Raw genomic sequence first — 12,865 nt, forward strand, 5'->3', positions numbered from 1 at the left:
AATGATAAAAAATTATTAATAAATAAAAGTATAGATTTTTTTTGTTTTAAATTCATTTATTTTTTCATTTTTTAATTTTTGCTATTTTTACATTCTCTTATCACTTGACATATTTAAATATATATTGACATAATTAAAGGATTGAAATTAATCTACAAATAACTTTTTTTATAAAAAAATCAATTATAAATTTTTTTTTTAAATTGTAATTTTTATTTCTTCATTTTTGATTTTTTTTTTTAACGAATAAATTATAAAAAAATTTGTAAAATTGCTATTAATAATTTTTTTTTTACAATTTATTTTTTAAAAAAATTTTAAAATATATTTTAATACAATTAAAGGATTAAAATGAATTAATAGCTTCTTAAATTTAAAAAAATATTAAAAAAAAATTATAATTTAATAATTTACAATACTTTTTATTTCTTAATTTTATTTAACAAATAAATAACTTATAAATAAAATAAAAATAATTTTTTACAAGTTCATTGCATCAGTAAAAAAATAAAAAAATGAAATTGATAAATAAGGAAGATATTTATTATTTCTTCAATGAATCTTAAAATAAATTACAACTTATCTAAGAACTTTAATAAACTTTTATCTGGCTGGGTGGTAACTGATGAATTGATGCATTGTCATCATATCGTGACACGAGCTCCCTACCATTAGCTAACACTAGTCCAAGTTCATGTACAGTAACAGTATACAATAACAAGTACAAACTGACTGTGGTTGTTAAGTCTCAAGTCAACAACTACCATTAGGTACAGATTAAATTAATTTTGCAAAATAAACACATACAATCTAGTAGTTCCTTACTGCGACCTCGTGTCATCATGTCGCCATCAATCTTGATAAATATTTTATAAAAATAATAATTCTAACAGAGAATTTCAATAACGGGAAATTTTTAATTTGACAGCTATACTCATCTTTTTCATTGGATCAAATTTCGCCATGGAGTTGCGTAGACGACAGGTAAATTTAATATTATTAATTTTTTTATTTAACAATTAATTAATAATTATTATTGTAAAAAATTAAAAATTTTAAATTGTTAATTTTTAAGAAAAAACAATTTTTTTTACCTGAAAAAGAAGAAAACAATTTTAATTAGTTATGTAATGAAAATTATTTACTAATTATTTAAATAAAAAATTGTTTAACAATTTTAATGTCCACGTGATTAAAACAGACACTATAGATATTCGTTGACAGAACGTTTGACGTGAAGTTAGCTTTTTTTTTAAATTTAATTAAAGAAACAACTTCGGAGCGCTGCTGAGTTATTTATTATTTTTATTTTTTAATCAATTTAGGTTATGACGTTTAATGTTTAGTAATTTTATTTATTTATAAGTGTAAATATGAGCAATTATTAATCAAAATTACAAAATTAATGGAATAAGTTAAAGTTAAATGTTCAATTTTTTATAAATGTATTATACTCGAGTAAGTTATTTATTTATCATTAAGTTATATAAGTTTATGGTTACTAATTATTATTTTAGGTTTATGCGGTTGAATTTTTAGCAAGTTAAAATGTTGAAAATAAATTACAAAATATTCCACGTGTGATGACAGATAAGAAAAAATTTTTAAAAAATCCACCTGTCAAAATTCCAAAAATTAATTTTCTCACCTTAATTTATTTATTTTAAAAAATATTAAAATTAACTTAGCAGATATTTGATCATTTTAAAAATTTTTGTTACAAATAAATGTCAAAAAAAAATAACGTAGAAATTAAAAAAAATTAAAAATATAATTTTTTGGAGCATTTTTTTTTTTTTTTTTTTTTTTGTTAAATAAAATTAAAAATAATCAAGTGACAGCTAATTTTAATATCATAAATATATTCCAGCTGTCAAATGGGGACACGAACGACGTACCACCGCGCCAGAAGAAAGCAGTGCCAGCCTCATTCTTAAAAATGCGTCCAAAAAAAGTGATAATCACCCTGAGCATCCTGTTCTTCTTCTACATAGCTCTGTCCTTGAACTCCGAGCCCCTGCGGTTCGGGTCAGCGATGATAGACCGGCTAGCATCGTCCTTGAACCTGCACAAGCAGCAGTACGTGGTGATAATAGACGCAGGCTCAACAGGCAGCCGAGTCTTGGCGTTCACCTTCCACAACTCGATCCTGAACAACGACTTAGTTCTAGACAGCGAATTATTCGCCGAAGTGAAGCCAGGACTCAGCAGCTTCGCCGACGACCCGCAAGCCGGGGTCGAGACTCTGCGGACTCTCCTGGACAAGGCCAAGGCGGTGATTCCGGAGTCGGCTTGGGCTCACACTCCGGTGAGCATGAAGGCCACAGCAGGCTTGAGACTTCTTCCGCGGGCCAAGGCGGACAATATCATCGTAGAGTGCAGCAAGTTCTTCAGCCAGTCGGGTTTTTTTACCACCAAGAATTCCGTCTCGATAATGGAGGGCGTCGATGAGGGAATCTTCGCCTGGTTCACTGTTAATTTCCTCACTGGAAGGCTGTCCAGCTACAAGAACGACAAGACCGCAGCAGTATTAGACCTGGGCGGTGGATCCACCCAGGTCACCTACGCTTTGGACGAACAAGACCTCAAAGTCCTGGACAATCACTTTTACACCATCAACGCCTTCAATCGCAATATGACTCTTTATACTTACAGCTACCTTGGCATGGGCCTCATGGCTGCCAGGAAGGGAGTCCTCACTGGCTTTGGTCATCACCAGGAAGATAAGGACTCAGCTCAGAAGACTCAGGAGGCTCAGGAGGCTCAGGAGGTTCTCGTCAGGTCCGAGTGCGTTAATCCTATTATCTCTGCTAAGTGGAGCTACGCTGGTGTTAATTATCTCGTCAAGGGACCCGTTAATGGGACTCACAAGAAAGTCAAGGGCTGGAATGGCGCTGTCACTGAAGAAGACAGGCCTGTTGTTAGAGTCAATGAGTGTATCAAGGTTGTTAAAAATTATATTGATACTATTGACGAGAAACCTGTCGGATTGGCTAAGCATAATATTTATGCTGTCTCTTATTATTATGACAGAGCTACTGAGGTAAAAAAATTTTTTTTTTATTTATTTATTCATTTATTAAATAATTTAATTAATATCATTTACTTTTTAATTTATTTTAAGGATAATTTAATAAGTAAATGCTTAATAAAAAATTGTACAAGTTTTTTTATTGAAAAAAAAAAAATTAAATAAAAAAATATTAATCAATATAAATAATTTTTTTTTACAGGCAGGATTAATAGATCCATTTACAGGAGGTGTAATTACACTTCAATCTTTCCATAAAAAACTTGTTGAAATTTGTAATTATCCAAATACTGATCAGCCGTTTATGTGCCTGGATATGACGTTTATTTATGTATTACTGCATGATGCGTTTTGTCTTGATCATACTACTAAATTAAATGTAAGTAAATTAATAAAAGTTAAAAATCATCGTATCCTAAAAATATTTTTAAAGAAAAGAAAAAAAGAAACTGATAAATATTATTTATGTTACAGCTTTATAAAAAATACAATGGACATGAACTAAGCTGGAGTTTAGGAGCAGCGTTCAGCCTTCTTGATAGCGATCTTTAACAATTTTTGCTATTTTATAAATTATAATTATTGTTATGAATAGAAAAAAAAAGTCCAAGTCTTATAATGCTCTACGCCAATATCAAAGATTTAAAAAAATTATAGACAATTAATATTTTAGATAATTTTGCACATTTTCCAGTACAATTAAAATAAAATAATCAAAATCATCATTAATATGTATTTTAAATTTACAGACATCTGATTATTTTTTTAATTTTTAAAACTAAATAATTAATTTTTTTTTAATAAAAATTTAACATTTTGTTTTTTTAATTAAAATAAAAAAATTTTCAGGTGTCTGTTTATTTTAATATAATTTTAAAATAATTAGTGCCTTTGTAAATAAATTTTTTTCACAATAATAATAATAATAAAAAATTTTATAACAATTAAATTATAATAAAAAAAATTTTTTTGTTAAATAAAATTAAATGTCAGCTACTAAGCTAATTTTAATGTCATAAATTAAAAAAATTATTATTGTTAAAAATAATTTGAGCATTTGCAAATTGTCAAATAAATAAAATAAAATTACCGAGACCTTTTTTATCGATAAAAAAAAAATATTATTTGTATAGTGCGCATATATTTTGAATAGACATGTGTGATATGTGATATAAATATATACTACAGAATATATATGATATATTTATTCAATTGTAAGCATAGTAACCTTTAACCGTAGGTAAAAAAATGTTTAAGAAAAATATTTCTGAGAATAAATAAAAAGGAATTTTTTCATTATTATTCTTATTATTATAAAAAAATATTATTTATAACTAAGATAAAATGACACTCGTGTAACGTTTATATTTATTCTTATATATTCAGTAAACTTAAATCTTTTCTCCCAGACACTTATATTATTTGTTAACAAACAACTTATATATAACAATTACACTCAGCTGTTTTTTAATTTTCATTATTATCACTCACTGTCACAAAAACACTTTTTATTTCCAAACTAAAATTATCCTCTGGTAATTTATTTAATTATTTATAAAAAATGCCAATTGTGACTTGGCATTAAAAAGAATCTAACCTAAAATTTTTAAACCAGACACTATATAGTACAAAATAATAACAATTGTCTTTATTTAACCGAAGTGTTAATTATTTTAATTAAAGTATTTATTGTTCACTTTGTTATTATGACTTAACAAGCTGTCAAGAATTTATTTTTTTTTTTTTTTTTATTTTTATTTTAAAAACAATAACAGTAATAAAAAGTGCGCTATTTTTTTGGATTAAATGGTACCGACAAAACTTTTCATTAATTTAACATTCTATAATTTTTTATATCATAATGCTCATCAACAATCCAAGGTAATTTATTTTATTTAATTAATATTTATTTAAATTTTAAATGTCAATTTTTTATCAAAATTTTATAATAAAATCAGCTGACATCTGACAAGTTTATTGATTTTTATTAAAAAAAAAAACATTTTTTTTTATTTATTTATCTAGAATTTTTTCATTGTTATTTAATTATAATAATCCAAAAAAATTTATTAAATATTTTTTATAAAAAAAAATTGACATTTTAATTTATTAAATTTTTATTTTTTTTAAATTAATTAAATTTACTAAAAAATTATTTTGTTAAAATTGCAATTATAAATTTTTGATATCAATAATTTTTTTTTCATTTTTTTAATAAAAAATAATTGACAAATTTTTTTTTTAATTAATTAAATTGAATAAAAAATTGCAGTAATAAATTAAAAAATTTTCACTTACTTAAATAATTAATAATTAATATAATGAACCTTGTATAAAAAATCTTATCTATTTCTTAATTAATAAAATGAATTTACAATTTAGCCATAACAACCCTGATACTAATTTATTTATTTATTTATTTGTTGTAGATATTTATGACAGATTTATCACTGAGACAGTTTGCTGGCAGACGTAGATGTTTATCAAAAGTTGAAGCCCCCAACTATTCGACCTGCAACCACAATTATAGTTATAATAATAATAATAATTTATTGAACGACGGTAAAGAGAATAAGTTTAAGGCTAATTATAATAAAAAAATGGACTCTCATGATCAAGTTGTAATTGAAGGCGAGAATACTTGTCCGGTACCTGACGCAACAGCTGAAATTCCCAAGGAGTGCAGCCCAGATATGATGGAGGATTTGGGAAAATTATCATACAAATTTCGATACGGCATGACACACAAAAGGTACAAAGAACTGCGACCCTGGAAATTTGTTTCTTCAGGTAATTTTTTTAATTAAAAATTTTTTTTTAATTTTAAATACTTTTCTTTGATTGAAAAAAAAAATTAATTGTTGCAGAATCAGAGTCAATAAATTCAGAGACAGAATTTTCATTCAAAATATTGTCTTTTAATATCCTCGCACAAAATTTATTAGAATCTCATAATTATTTATATGAAAATCATCATGAAGTAGCACTAAAATGGGATGTAAGGAAGCTATTAGTTCAAAAAGAGATACTTGAATCAGAAGCTAATGTAAGTTCTTTACAAAATTATTTTTTTTTTTACTATAAATTAGCAACCTTGCAGTCACTATGTGTTTTTAATTAAAAAAAAAATAATAATAATAATTAATTATTTTTAAAGGTGATATGCATACAAGAAATGCAAATGGAGCATTTAGAAGAATTCCTGGTACCGTTCCTGGAACAAGGATTCGATTATTTGTACAAAAAACGCACAAATGACACCCGCGATGGACTGCTGCTCCTGTACCAGCCGAGTTTATTCAAACTGGAAGACTACGTCTACGTGGAGTATCACCAAACAAATGAAGATATCCTCAACCGCGACAATGTTGGTATTGTCGTTAAATTCTCTCTCACAGAAAGCCCTGATTCTTGTATCGTTATTTCTACCACTCATCTTCTCTACAATCCCAAGAGGAATGATGTTAGATTGGCGCAGACGCAGATTTTGTTCGCTGAGGTCGACAGGATTGCATTTGTCAAAAATACTGCGTAAGTGTCTTTGAATCCTGTAATTTATTTATTATTAATAGCAACATAATTTTTTTTTATTACAGAAATGGTCCAGAATATTATCCAATAATTGTCTGCGGTGATTTTAATCTTCAACCATTTACTGGAGTTTATAAATTTATTACCGAAGGGTCTTTTGATTATATTGGAAAAGGACGTACTTTAGATGAAAGGGGATTTAGACGTTTGTCTAATACATTGGTACCTTCTTCATTACTTATTACTGATAATTGTCAACATTTTAATGTATTGACTAAAAGACTTCGTGGTTATGGTGACGAAAAAATAATGGTAATTTTTTTTATTATTAGTGTTATTATTATTATTATTATTATTATTATTATTATTATTATTATTATTATTATTATTTTTTTTTTTTTTTTTTTTTTTTAGCTGTATCGAAATGAAGATCCAAACAGGCGTGTAAGAGATTGCAATAATTGCACAAATGAAGTAGATTTGGAAAGCCTGAACTACCAAAAAATAAAAATAGTAGACGGCCAGTTCGCCCATTTTTCATCTGGAGCATTGCAACACTCACTGAAATTGAACAGCGTATACAAACACCAGAACCAGCGAGGAGAGATGGAGGCGACGACGAACCAAGGCGAGTGGATCACCGTTGATTATATTTTTTACAATGACGTAGAGCTGACAAGTCAATATCTTCTACCTACTGTCAGGGATTGCGAATCGTTGCCAAATATTCCTAACTTTGTTGTTGGCAGCGACCATCTTTGTCTCGGCGCTACTTTTAAACTAAAAAAAAAGCATATTCCTAGATAGTTATCTTTAATTATAATATTTATCTTCTTCTTTGGTTTGTTATTTAAAAAAAAAAAAATTGTATAAGTTTGACTTATTAAAGTAAATAAATATATATTTTAAAAAATAATCAAGTTTTTTACAAATAAAAAATTTTTTTTTATTTTTTTATAATTTATGAAAATTAACTTAGCTGATAGTTGATAATTTTAAGAATTTTTGTAACAAATAAATTATGGCAAAAAAAAAATTGATATTTAGAAATTTAAAAAAACAACAAATGCAATTTTTTTTAAATAATTTTTTGGAGCAAATTTATTTATTAAAAAAAAAAAAAAATAAAAAAATTTTTAAGTGATAGCTAATTTTAATCTAATTCAGAATTAAAAAAAAATTTTAAATACTCCCGCAGCGCTACCTGCTGTCAAACGACAAATACACACACATAAATAAACTGACACAAATACTGACATACTTATTAGTCATCTGCAAGCAGTTGAGGATCATTCCATGTTTTAAAAGTATATGAGGTGTATCAAAGAGTATTAAGTGTATTACTCACCCTCGTTGCTCTGAGAGTGCGTAGTTAAAAATAATAATAACAATAAAATTACATCGAGCAGTAACCCTAACCCTGTGTGTGGCAAATCGCCAATAATTTAACATTACATTGCCAATATGTAATTATAACATAATATATATTTATATTTATTATATATTAAGTATATAAAATATCACACACACACACATGTGGATTAAGAGTACGCAGTCGTCCAAATAGTAAGTTGGCATGTTTATGTAAAGCATTAAATAAATTTATGTGTGTGAGTGTCATGTACGAAGGACATACTTATAGGTGTGTACTGCAATTGATTGGCACTAAGGATTCAATATTAAATGTAGATGTAGATTATATTGACTCACTTGTGTAAAGTATACTATGCATAATTTATTTTTAATTGATTAAATTTAAGTGACCGATTAATTTATTTTGTTTCCAGAAATAAAAATTATTCCATGTGATGTCAGCCAGAAATTTGCGTTAGTGAAATTTTATTGATATGCCACTCGCCGATAAGACGTGAACAATATGAAAGTAATTTCAAAAGGATGATAAATGATAATTATTATAATTGGTATAGTAATAATAATAATGATAAAGGTGGAAGTTAATTTTGTGGAAGTAGAAGAGTCGTTTTGTGTGTCCCTATCACCCAGCATTACTTGAAGAGAAATCGTTACTACAACGTCGTGCTTTTAACTCGTTAATGGTACACCCGCTGCCGCTGACTTTTTAGTGATTAATATATAATATATAATATAATATTTATATTAGTGGATTTTATTTGGTGAAAAATGTCAACGGCATTGCTGGCTGTCATTGCCGTTATTCTGTGTATCCTTTTTAGAATTTTAAATGTCAACAGTGCGCCCAAGAAACCGGTACTTGTTTGCCAAGACACTGTTTTTCTGTCGACTATCTTGAAAATTGCTCCAGTTATTGGTGAACCGTAAGTTCATGTGTCAATAGTGATGTTTTAATTATCAAGACAGCTGATAATTTTTAGAATTATTAAATTTTTTTAAATAAAATTAATTTAATTATTTTTTTAATAAATAAATTGTGGAAAAAAAAAATTGACATGTAAAAATAAAAATTGCAATTTTTTTTTAATAATTTTGATGATAAAAATTAATTAATTGGATATTTAATAATTTTTCTAATTAATGATTCATTATAGCTGTCTGGTGATTTCAATATCAAATACTTGGAGTTAAAAAATTAATAATAATTTTTGTGTTAAAAATAAAAGATACAAGCCAACAAGATTGTGGGGATTCAGCGGTCATGTGCAGACAATTGTCCACAGTATAATCGGGCGTGTAAGATGTCCATGGCCTATTGGAGAACGCGTTTACATAATCCTTGTTGACGGTACTACTTTGACTTACGATTTATATCAGCCGCTGAGTAACGGTCACGAAGGTCAGTAATTTATCAATAAAATTTTTTGTTAAATTAATACAAATAACTTGTATTAAATAATTCATTGCAGATGACATCACAGTGGCGATCGCCCCAGGAATCGGCAACAGCTCCGAGAGTGTTTATATCAGGACATTTGTACACTTTGCACAGTGTCATGGCTATAGATGCGCGGTACTCAATCATGTTGGAGCGCTTTCCAGTGTCAAGGTCACTGCTCCAAGGATATTTTCTTATGGTAATTATTAATTAATTAATATTAATAAAATAGAAAAATTGCTGGAAAAAAAAAAAAAAAAAAATTATTAATTATATTAATTACTCAGGACACACCGACGACTACCATGTAATGCTGTCGAGTCTTCTTGATAAGCATCCTAGTACAAAAATAGTCTGCGTTGGATTTAGTTTAGGTGGTAATCTCGTTACTAAGTACATGGGTGAAAGAGCGATGACTAAATCTCCTCAGATTATTGGTGGAATTTCTATTTGTCAAGGCTATAATGCTATCGAGTAAGTATATTATTTATAAATAATAAATAAATAATTATTAATTTAAATTAGCAGACATCTAAAAATTTTTTTAATATTTTTCCATGGGGAATTTTTTTTAATAGTAATAAAAATCTAAAAAATGATTAAATGTCTGTTAAATTTATCATTATTTAATTGTGAGTACTACTATTAAAAATATTTTTCTTTTTACTCAGAGGTACTAAATATTTACTCAACTGGCAAAATTTCCGTCGATTCTACCTTTACATTATGACTGAGTCCGTTAAAAATATTATTTTAAAACACAAAAAAGTTTTACTGTCAGAGGAAGTTAAACAACGGCATAATTTAAATGAGAGAGAAATTATATCTGCTGCTACACTACCTGAACTTGATGAAGCCTATACAAGACGAGTTAGTTATTAATTAATTAGTATTATAATTTTTTTTTTTTTTTTTTTTTTTGATTTTTTGGATTCGTATAAATTTTAGATATTTAAAAAAAAATTGCATTTATAATTTTTTTAAAATAAATTATTCTTGCTCTAATTTATTAATTAAAAAAATTATCAAATCAGTATCATAAAAATTGATAACTTTCTTAAAAAAAAAAAAAAAAAAAAAAATAATTATTATTTCAGATCCATAATTTTAGATCCGTAACAGAATTATACAAATGGAGTAGTAGTATTAATTATTTCAACGACATATCTACACCAATGGTATTTATAAATGCTTTAGACGACCCAATAGTTCCTGAAATGTTGCTTGTACCAATAAAACAATACTCCGGTAAATAAAATTCCCCATAAAAATTTTTTATCTCTACTTATAAATTAACTGAGTTTAAAACAATTAATTTTTTACCGTTTCAGCAATTAAGAACAATACTTTGTACATAGAAGTAGCTCACGGAGGACATCTTGGATTTTACGAAGGAGGACTTTTGTATCCAAATCCAATTACTTGGCTCGACCGTACTCTAGTTTCACTCGTTGGATCGCTGACGCTTGTCCACGCTGACCGGGTAAAAGTATCCTAAGTAAAGCGTACAATTACAATTTTATAAATTATTATTCACAGCGTATTTAAATTTAATTATTTGCTGTTTTAAAAAATCATCTATAATTTAAAAAAAAAAAAAAAAAACTGCACACATAATAAAAATTACCGACCTGCATTTACGTTTAGTATTTTATGTAAATGGCACAAGTATGAAAACATATCCGTCAATTATTATTTTAAAGCATTTAATGCTGCCGTACTAATAAAATGTACGTACTGGATATTAATTATTTAATATAAATATATTGTAACAATATTTATATATATATATATATATATATATATATATATTGGCTTACTGTAATTATTATTACTTGAAAGTATTTATTTTGTTGCCTAAAAAAGTACTTAGATTTAAAAGTATAAACGTTTTAATTAATTTTATTAATATAAGATTTAAATGCCCTATTATATAAATGTATTATTAAATAATGCGTACGGCATTTTATGCATAATTTTATGTAAAATACAAAGCTGGATTTATATATAACATGTGTATTAGTAGACAATAAAAATATCTCTGATACGTTTAAATTTATTGTAAATAATAATTAAAAGTTTATTGTACAGTAACGCTTAAACTTTTATATTTATATTTATAAATAATTATTTAATATGAAGTTTGGTTACTTTTACAATTTAGACTTTTTTTTCTCCCTTTAAATTATTAAAATTAATTTAGCAGCTATTTCTTAAATTTTGTAACAAGTAAATTATAAAAAAAAAAAAAAATTTAATTTTTTGTAAAACGATTGTTTGTTAAAAAAATTAAAAAATGTGACTGCTAATTTTAATTTAAAGTATTATTAAATGTACAAATCTAATAAATATTATTTTATTATAAAAGTCTTTGTTACTTTTAAACTCTGACTTGATATATACTTTTGATATTTATGAGTTAATTTTTTTTTACCAACTAACTGTTTATTATTATTAATATCTTCTAATTTTCCTACCAAGGGGCCTTCAAACGCATAGTATAATTTTGGTCCATTAGAATATTTAATTTCTTTAACCACCTTTGAATTATTTTTAAAATTTCTTCTCTGTAATTCATTTTTTTTCACTAAAGATTCTGTAACAGATTTTATTTTCGATTCTGTTGAATTATTTTTGAAATTTCTTCTCTGTAATTCATTTCTTCTTACTAAAGATTCTGTAACAGATTTTATTCTCGGTTCTGTTGAGTCTAAAGCAGTTAATTTAGTTGTAAACAAAATGGCGGGTACTGTTGTTGATGAAAATGGCGTACTAGGTATTGAAGTTGTCAAAATTTGGTAACTACTATTATTATCACTATAATTATCAATAAAATTACTTGTTTTATTTTTTTTTAACGGAGAAATATTAATTATGACAGTTGTAGAAGATATTTCCGAAGAATTAAAGCTATTTTTATTTTGACAAACAACATGGCGGCGTTTGCCACAAGAAGATTTCATAACAGCGACTTTATCAAGATGGCAATCTAAAAACAAACATAATTTATTACCTTCGACTTTATTCATTTCTTCTTTAGATAATTCTTCATAGCCGCCGATCCAGACACTCTCGATGGCTGTAAAAAATTTACAAGCCTCAATATTAATAATTTAACATAAAAAATTGAAAGAATACTTACTTGGTCGGTGCTTAAGCATCGCTCGAGCTAGAAATTTAGCTTCAATAGAATTAACGTCGGCTATTTTAGAATTTCTATCCTCACAATCTAGGACAGCTTCAAGCCAACTTTTTTTTACGGAATACATTTTGTATAATTTATTATTTACTTCAATAGAAATTACTTCGGATTTTTTTGGAGCTCTTCTGCAGTGTACTGACAGGTAAAACATTAAAATTATTGCCGTGCAAATTTTACAATTACTTAGATTCATTTTTTTGTATTTATTATTATTGTTATTATTATTATTAATTTATCATCAATTGCAATGACTGTTAAATTACTTTCAATAGCTTGTATGTGTGATTTA

At 26.5% G+C, this 12,865-nt stretch overlaps 4 protein-coding genes across 8 annotated transcripts; 3 read left to right on the top strand and 1 right to left on the bottom strand.

The window, feature by feature from the left end:
- The first annotated feature begins 679 nt into the window (after positions 1–679).
- LOC141535748 (ectonucleoside triphosphate diphosphohydrolase 5-like) lies at positions 680–3,760 on the top strand. Of its 2 annotated transcripts, XM_074255848.1 has the most exons (5): positions 680–770; positions 929–984; positions 1,871–3,043; positions 3,234–3,410; positions 3,506–3,760. In XM_074255848.1, exons 2-5 carry the CDS (start codon positions 964–966, stop codon positions 3,581–3,583), a joined length of 1,449 nt encoding a protein of 482 aa, XP_074111949.1. In that variant the 5' UTR covers positions 680–770; positions 929–963; the 3' UTR covers positions 3,584–3,760. The 2 variants fall into 2 exon arrangements, with proteins under 2 accessions (XP_074111949.1, XP_074111950.1); XM_074255849.1 differs by lacking the exons at positions 680–770; positions 929–984 and adding an exon at positions 1,319–1,458.
- A 494-nt stretch (positions 3,761–4,254) lies between these two features.
- Positions 4,255–7,478, top strand: Angel (protein angel). Of its 2 annotated transcripts, none has more exons than XM_074255846.1 (7): positions 4,255–4,267; positions 4,807–4,912; positions 5,461–5,821; positions 5,899–6,077; positions 6,189–6,562; positions 6,628–6,874; positions 6,977–7,478. In XM_074255846.1, the coding sequence occupies exons 2-7, from the start codon at positions 4,838–4,840 to the stop codon at positions 7,367–7,369; spliced, it is 1,629 nt and encodes a 542-aa protein (XP_074111947.1). In that variant the 5' UTR covers positions 4,255–4,267; positions 4,807–4,837; the 3' UTR covers positions 7,370–7,478. The 2 variants fall into 2 exon arrangements, with proteins under 2 accessions (XP_074111947.1, XP_074111948.1); XM_074255847.1 differs by lacking the exon at positions 4,255–4,267 and having other exon boundaries at positions 4,428–4,912; positions 5,461–5,593; positions 5,663–5,821.
- A 498-nt stretch (positions 7,479–7,976) lies between these two features.
- On the top strand, positions 7,977–11,127 carry Hydr2 (abhydrolase domain-containing protein 2). Of its 2 annotated transcripts, none has more exons than XM_074255850.1 (8): positions 7,977–8,128; positions 8,350–8,859; positions 9,163–9,335; positions 9,406–9,573; positions 9,662–9,848; positions 10,046–10,244; positions 10,472–10,622; positions 10,706–11,127. In XM_074255850.1, exons 2-8 carry the CDS (start codon positions 8,705–8,707, stop codon positions 10,870–10,872), a joined length of 1,200 nt encoding a protein of 399 aa, XP_074111951.1. In that variant the 5' UTR covers positions 7,977–8,128; positions 8,350–8,704; the 3' UTR covers positions 10,873–11,127. The 2 variants fall into 2 exon arrangements, with proteins under 2 accessions (XP_074111951.1, XP_074111953.1); XM_074255852.1 differs by lacking the exon at positions 7,977–8,128 and adding an exon at positions 8,158–8,276.
- On the bottom strand, positions 10,918–12,835 carry LOC141535750 (uncharacterized). Of its 2 annotated transcripts, XM_074255854.1 has the most exons (3): positions 12,517–12,835; positions 12,388–12,453; positions 10,918–12,051 (listed from the first exon to the last, which is right to left on the bottom strand). In XM_074255854.1, the coding sequence occupies exons 1-3, from the start codon at positions 12,767–12,769 to the stop codon at positions 11,726–11,728; spliced, it is 645 nt and encodes a 214-aa protein (XP_074111955.1). In that variant the 5' UTR covers positions 12,770–12,835; the 3' UTR covers positions 10,918–11,725. The 2 variants fall into 2 exon arrangements, with proteins under 2 accessions (XP_074111955.1, XP_074111954.1); XM_074255853.1 differs by having other exon boundaries at positions 10,918–12,453.
- Positions 12,836–12,865: the final 30 nt, after the last annotated feature.

Source organism: Cotesia typhae, unplaced genomic scaffold, assembly GCF_013202065.1.
Source record: "Cotesia typhae breed Kobodo isofemale line unplaced genomic scaffold, CoteBio_Ctyphae scaffold_152, whole genome shotgun sequence".
In the NCBI taxonomy this organism is placed as follows: domain Eukaryota; kingdom Metazoa; phylum Arthropoda; class Insecta; order Hymenoptera; family Braconidae; genus Cotesia; species Cotesia typhae.

Bases quoted from the DNA above. Each gene is read 5' to 3' on its own strand.
- LOC141535748 (XM_074255848.1), top strand. From the start codon at position 964: ATGGAGTTGCGTAGACGACAG. The intron at 3,044-3,233 runs GTAAAAAAATTT...TTTTTTTTACAG, and splicing joins ATTATGACAGAGCTACTGAG to GCAGGATTAATAGATCCATT. The intron at 3,411-3,505 runs GTAAGTAAATTA...TTTATGTTACAG, and splicing joins ATCATACTACTAAATTAAAT to CTTTATAAAAAATACAATGG.
- Angel (XM_074255846.1), top strand. From the start codon at position 4,838: ATGGTACCGACAAAACTTTTCATTAATTTAACATTCTATAATTTTTTA. The intron at 6,078-6,188 runs GTAAGTTCTTTA...TTATTTTTAAAG, and splicing joins TACTTGAATCAGAAGCTAAT to GTGATATGCATACAAGAAAT. The intron at 6,875-6,976 runs GTAATTTTTTTT...TTTTTTTTTTAG, and splicing joins ATGGTGACGAAAAAATAATG to CTGTATCGAAATGAAGATCC.
- Hydr2 (XM_074255850.1), top strand. From the start codon at position 8,705: ATGTCAACGGCATTGCTGGCTGTCATTGCCGTTATTCTGTGTATCCTT. The intron at 8,860-9,162 runs GTAAGTTCATGT...TAAAAATAAAAG, and splicing joins GCTCCAGTTATTGGTGAACC to ATACAAGCCAACAAGATTGT. The intron at 9,336-9,405 runs GTCAGTAATTTA...AATTCATTGCAG, and splicing joins GCTGAGTAACGGTCACGAAG to ATGACATCACAGTGGCGATC.
- LOC141535750 (XM_074255853.1), bottom strand. From the start codon at position 12,769: ATGAATCTAAGTAATTGTAAAATTTGCACGGCAATAATTTTAATGTTT. The intron at 12,454-12,516 runs GTAAGTATTCTT...AATTTTTTACAG, and splicing joins GATGCTTAAGCACCGACCAA to CCATCGAGAGTGTCTGGATC.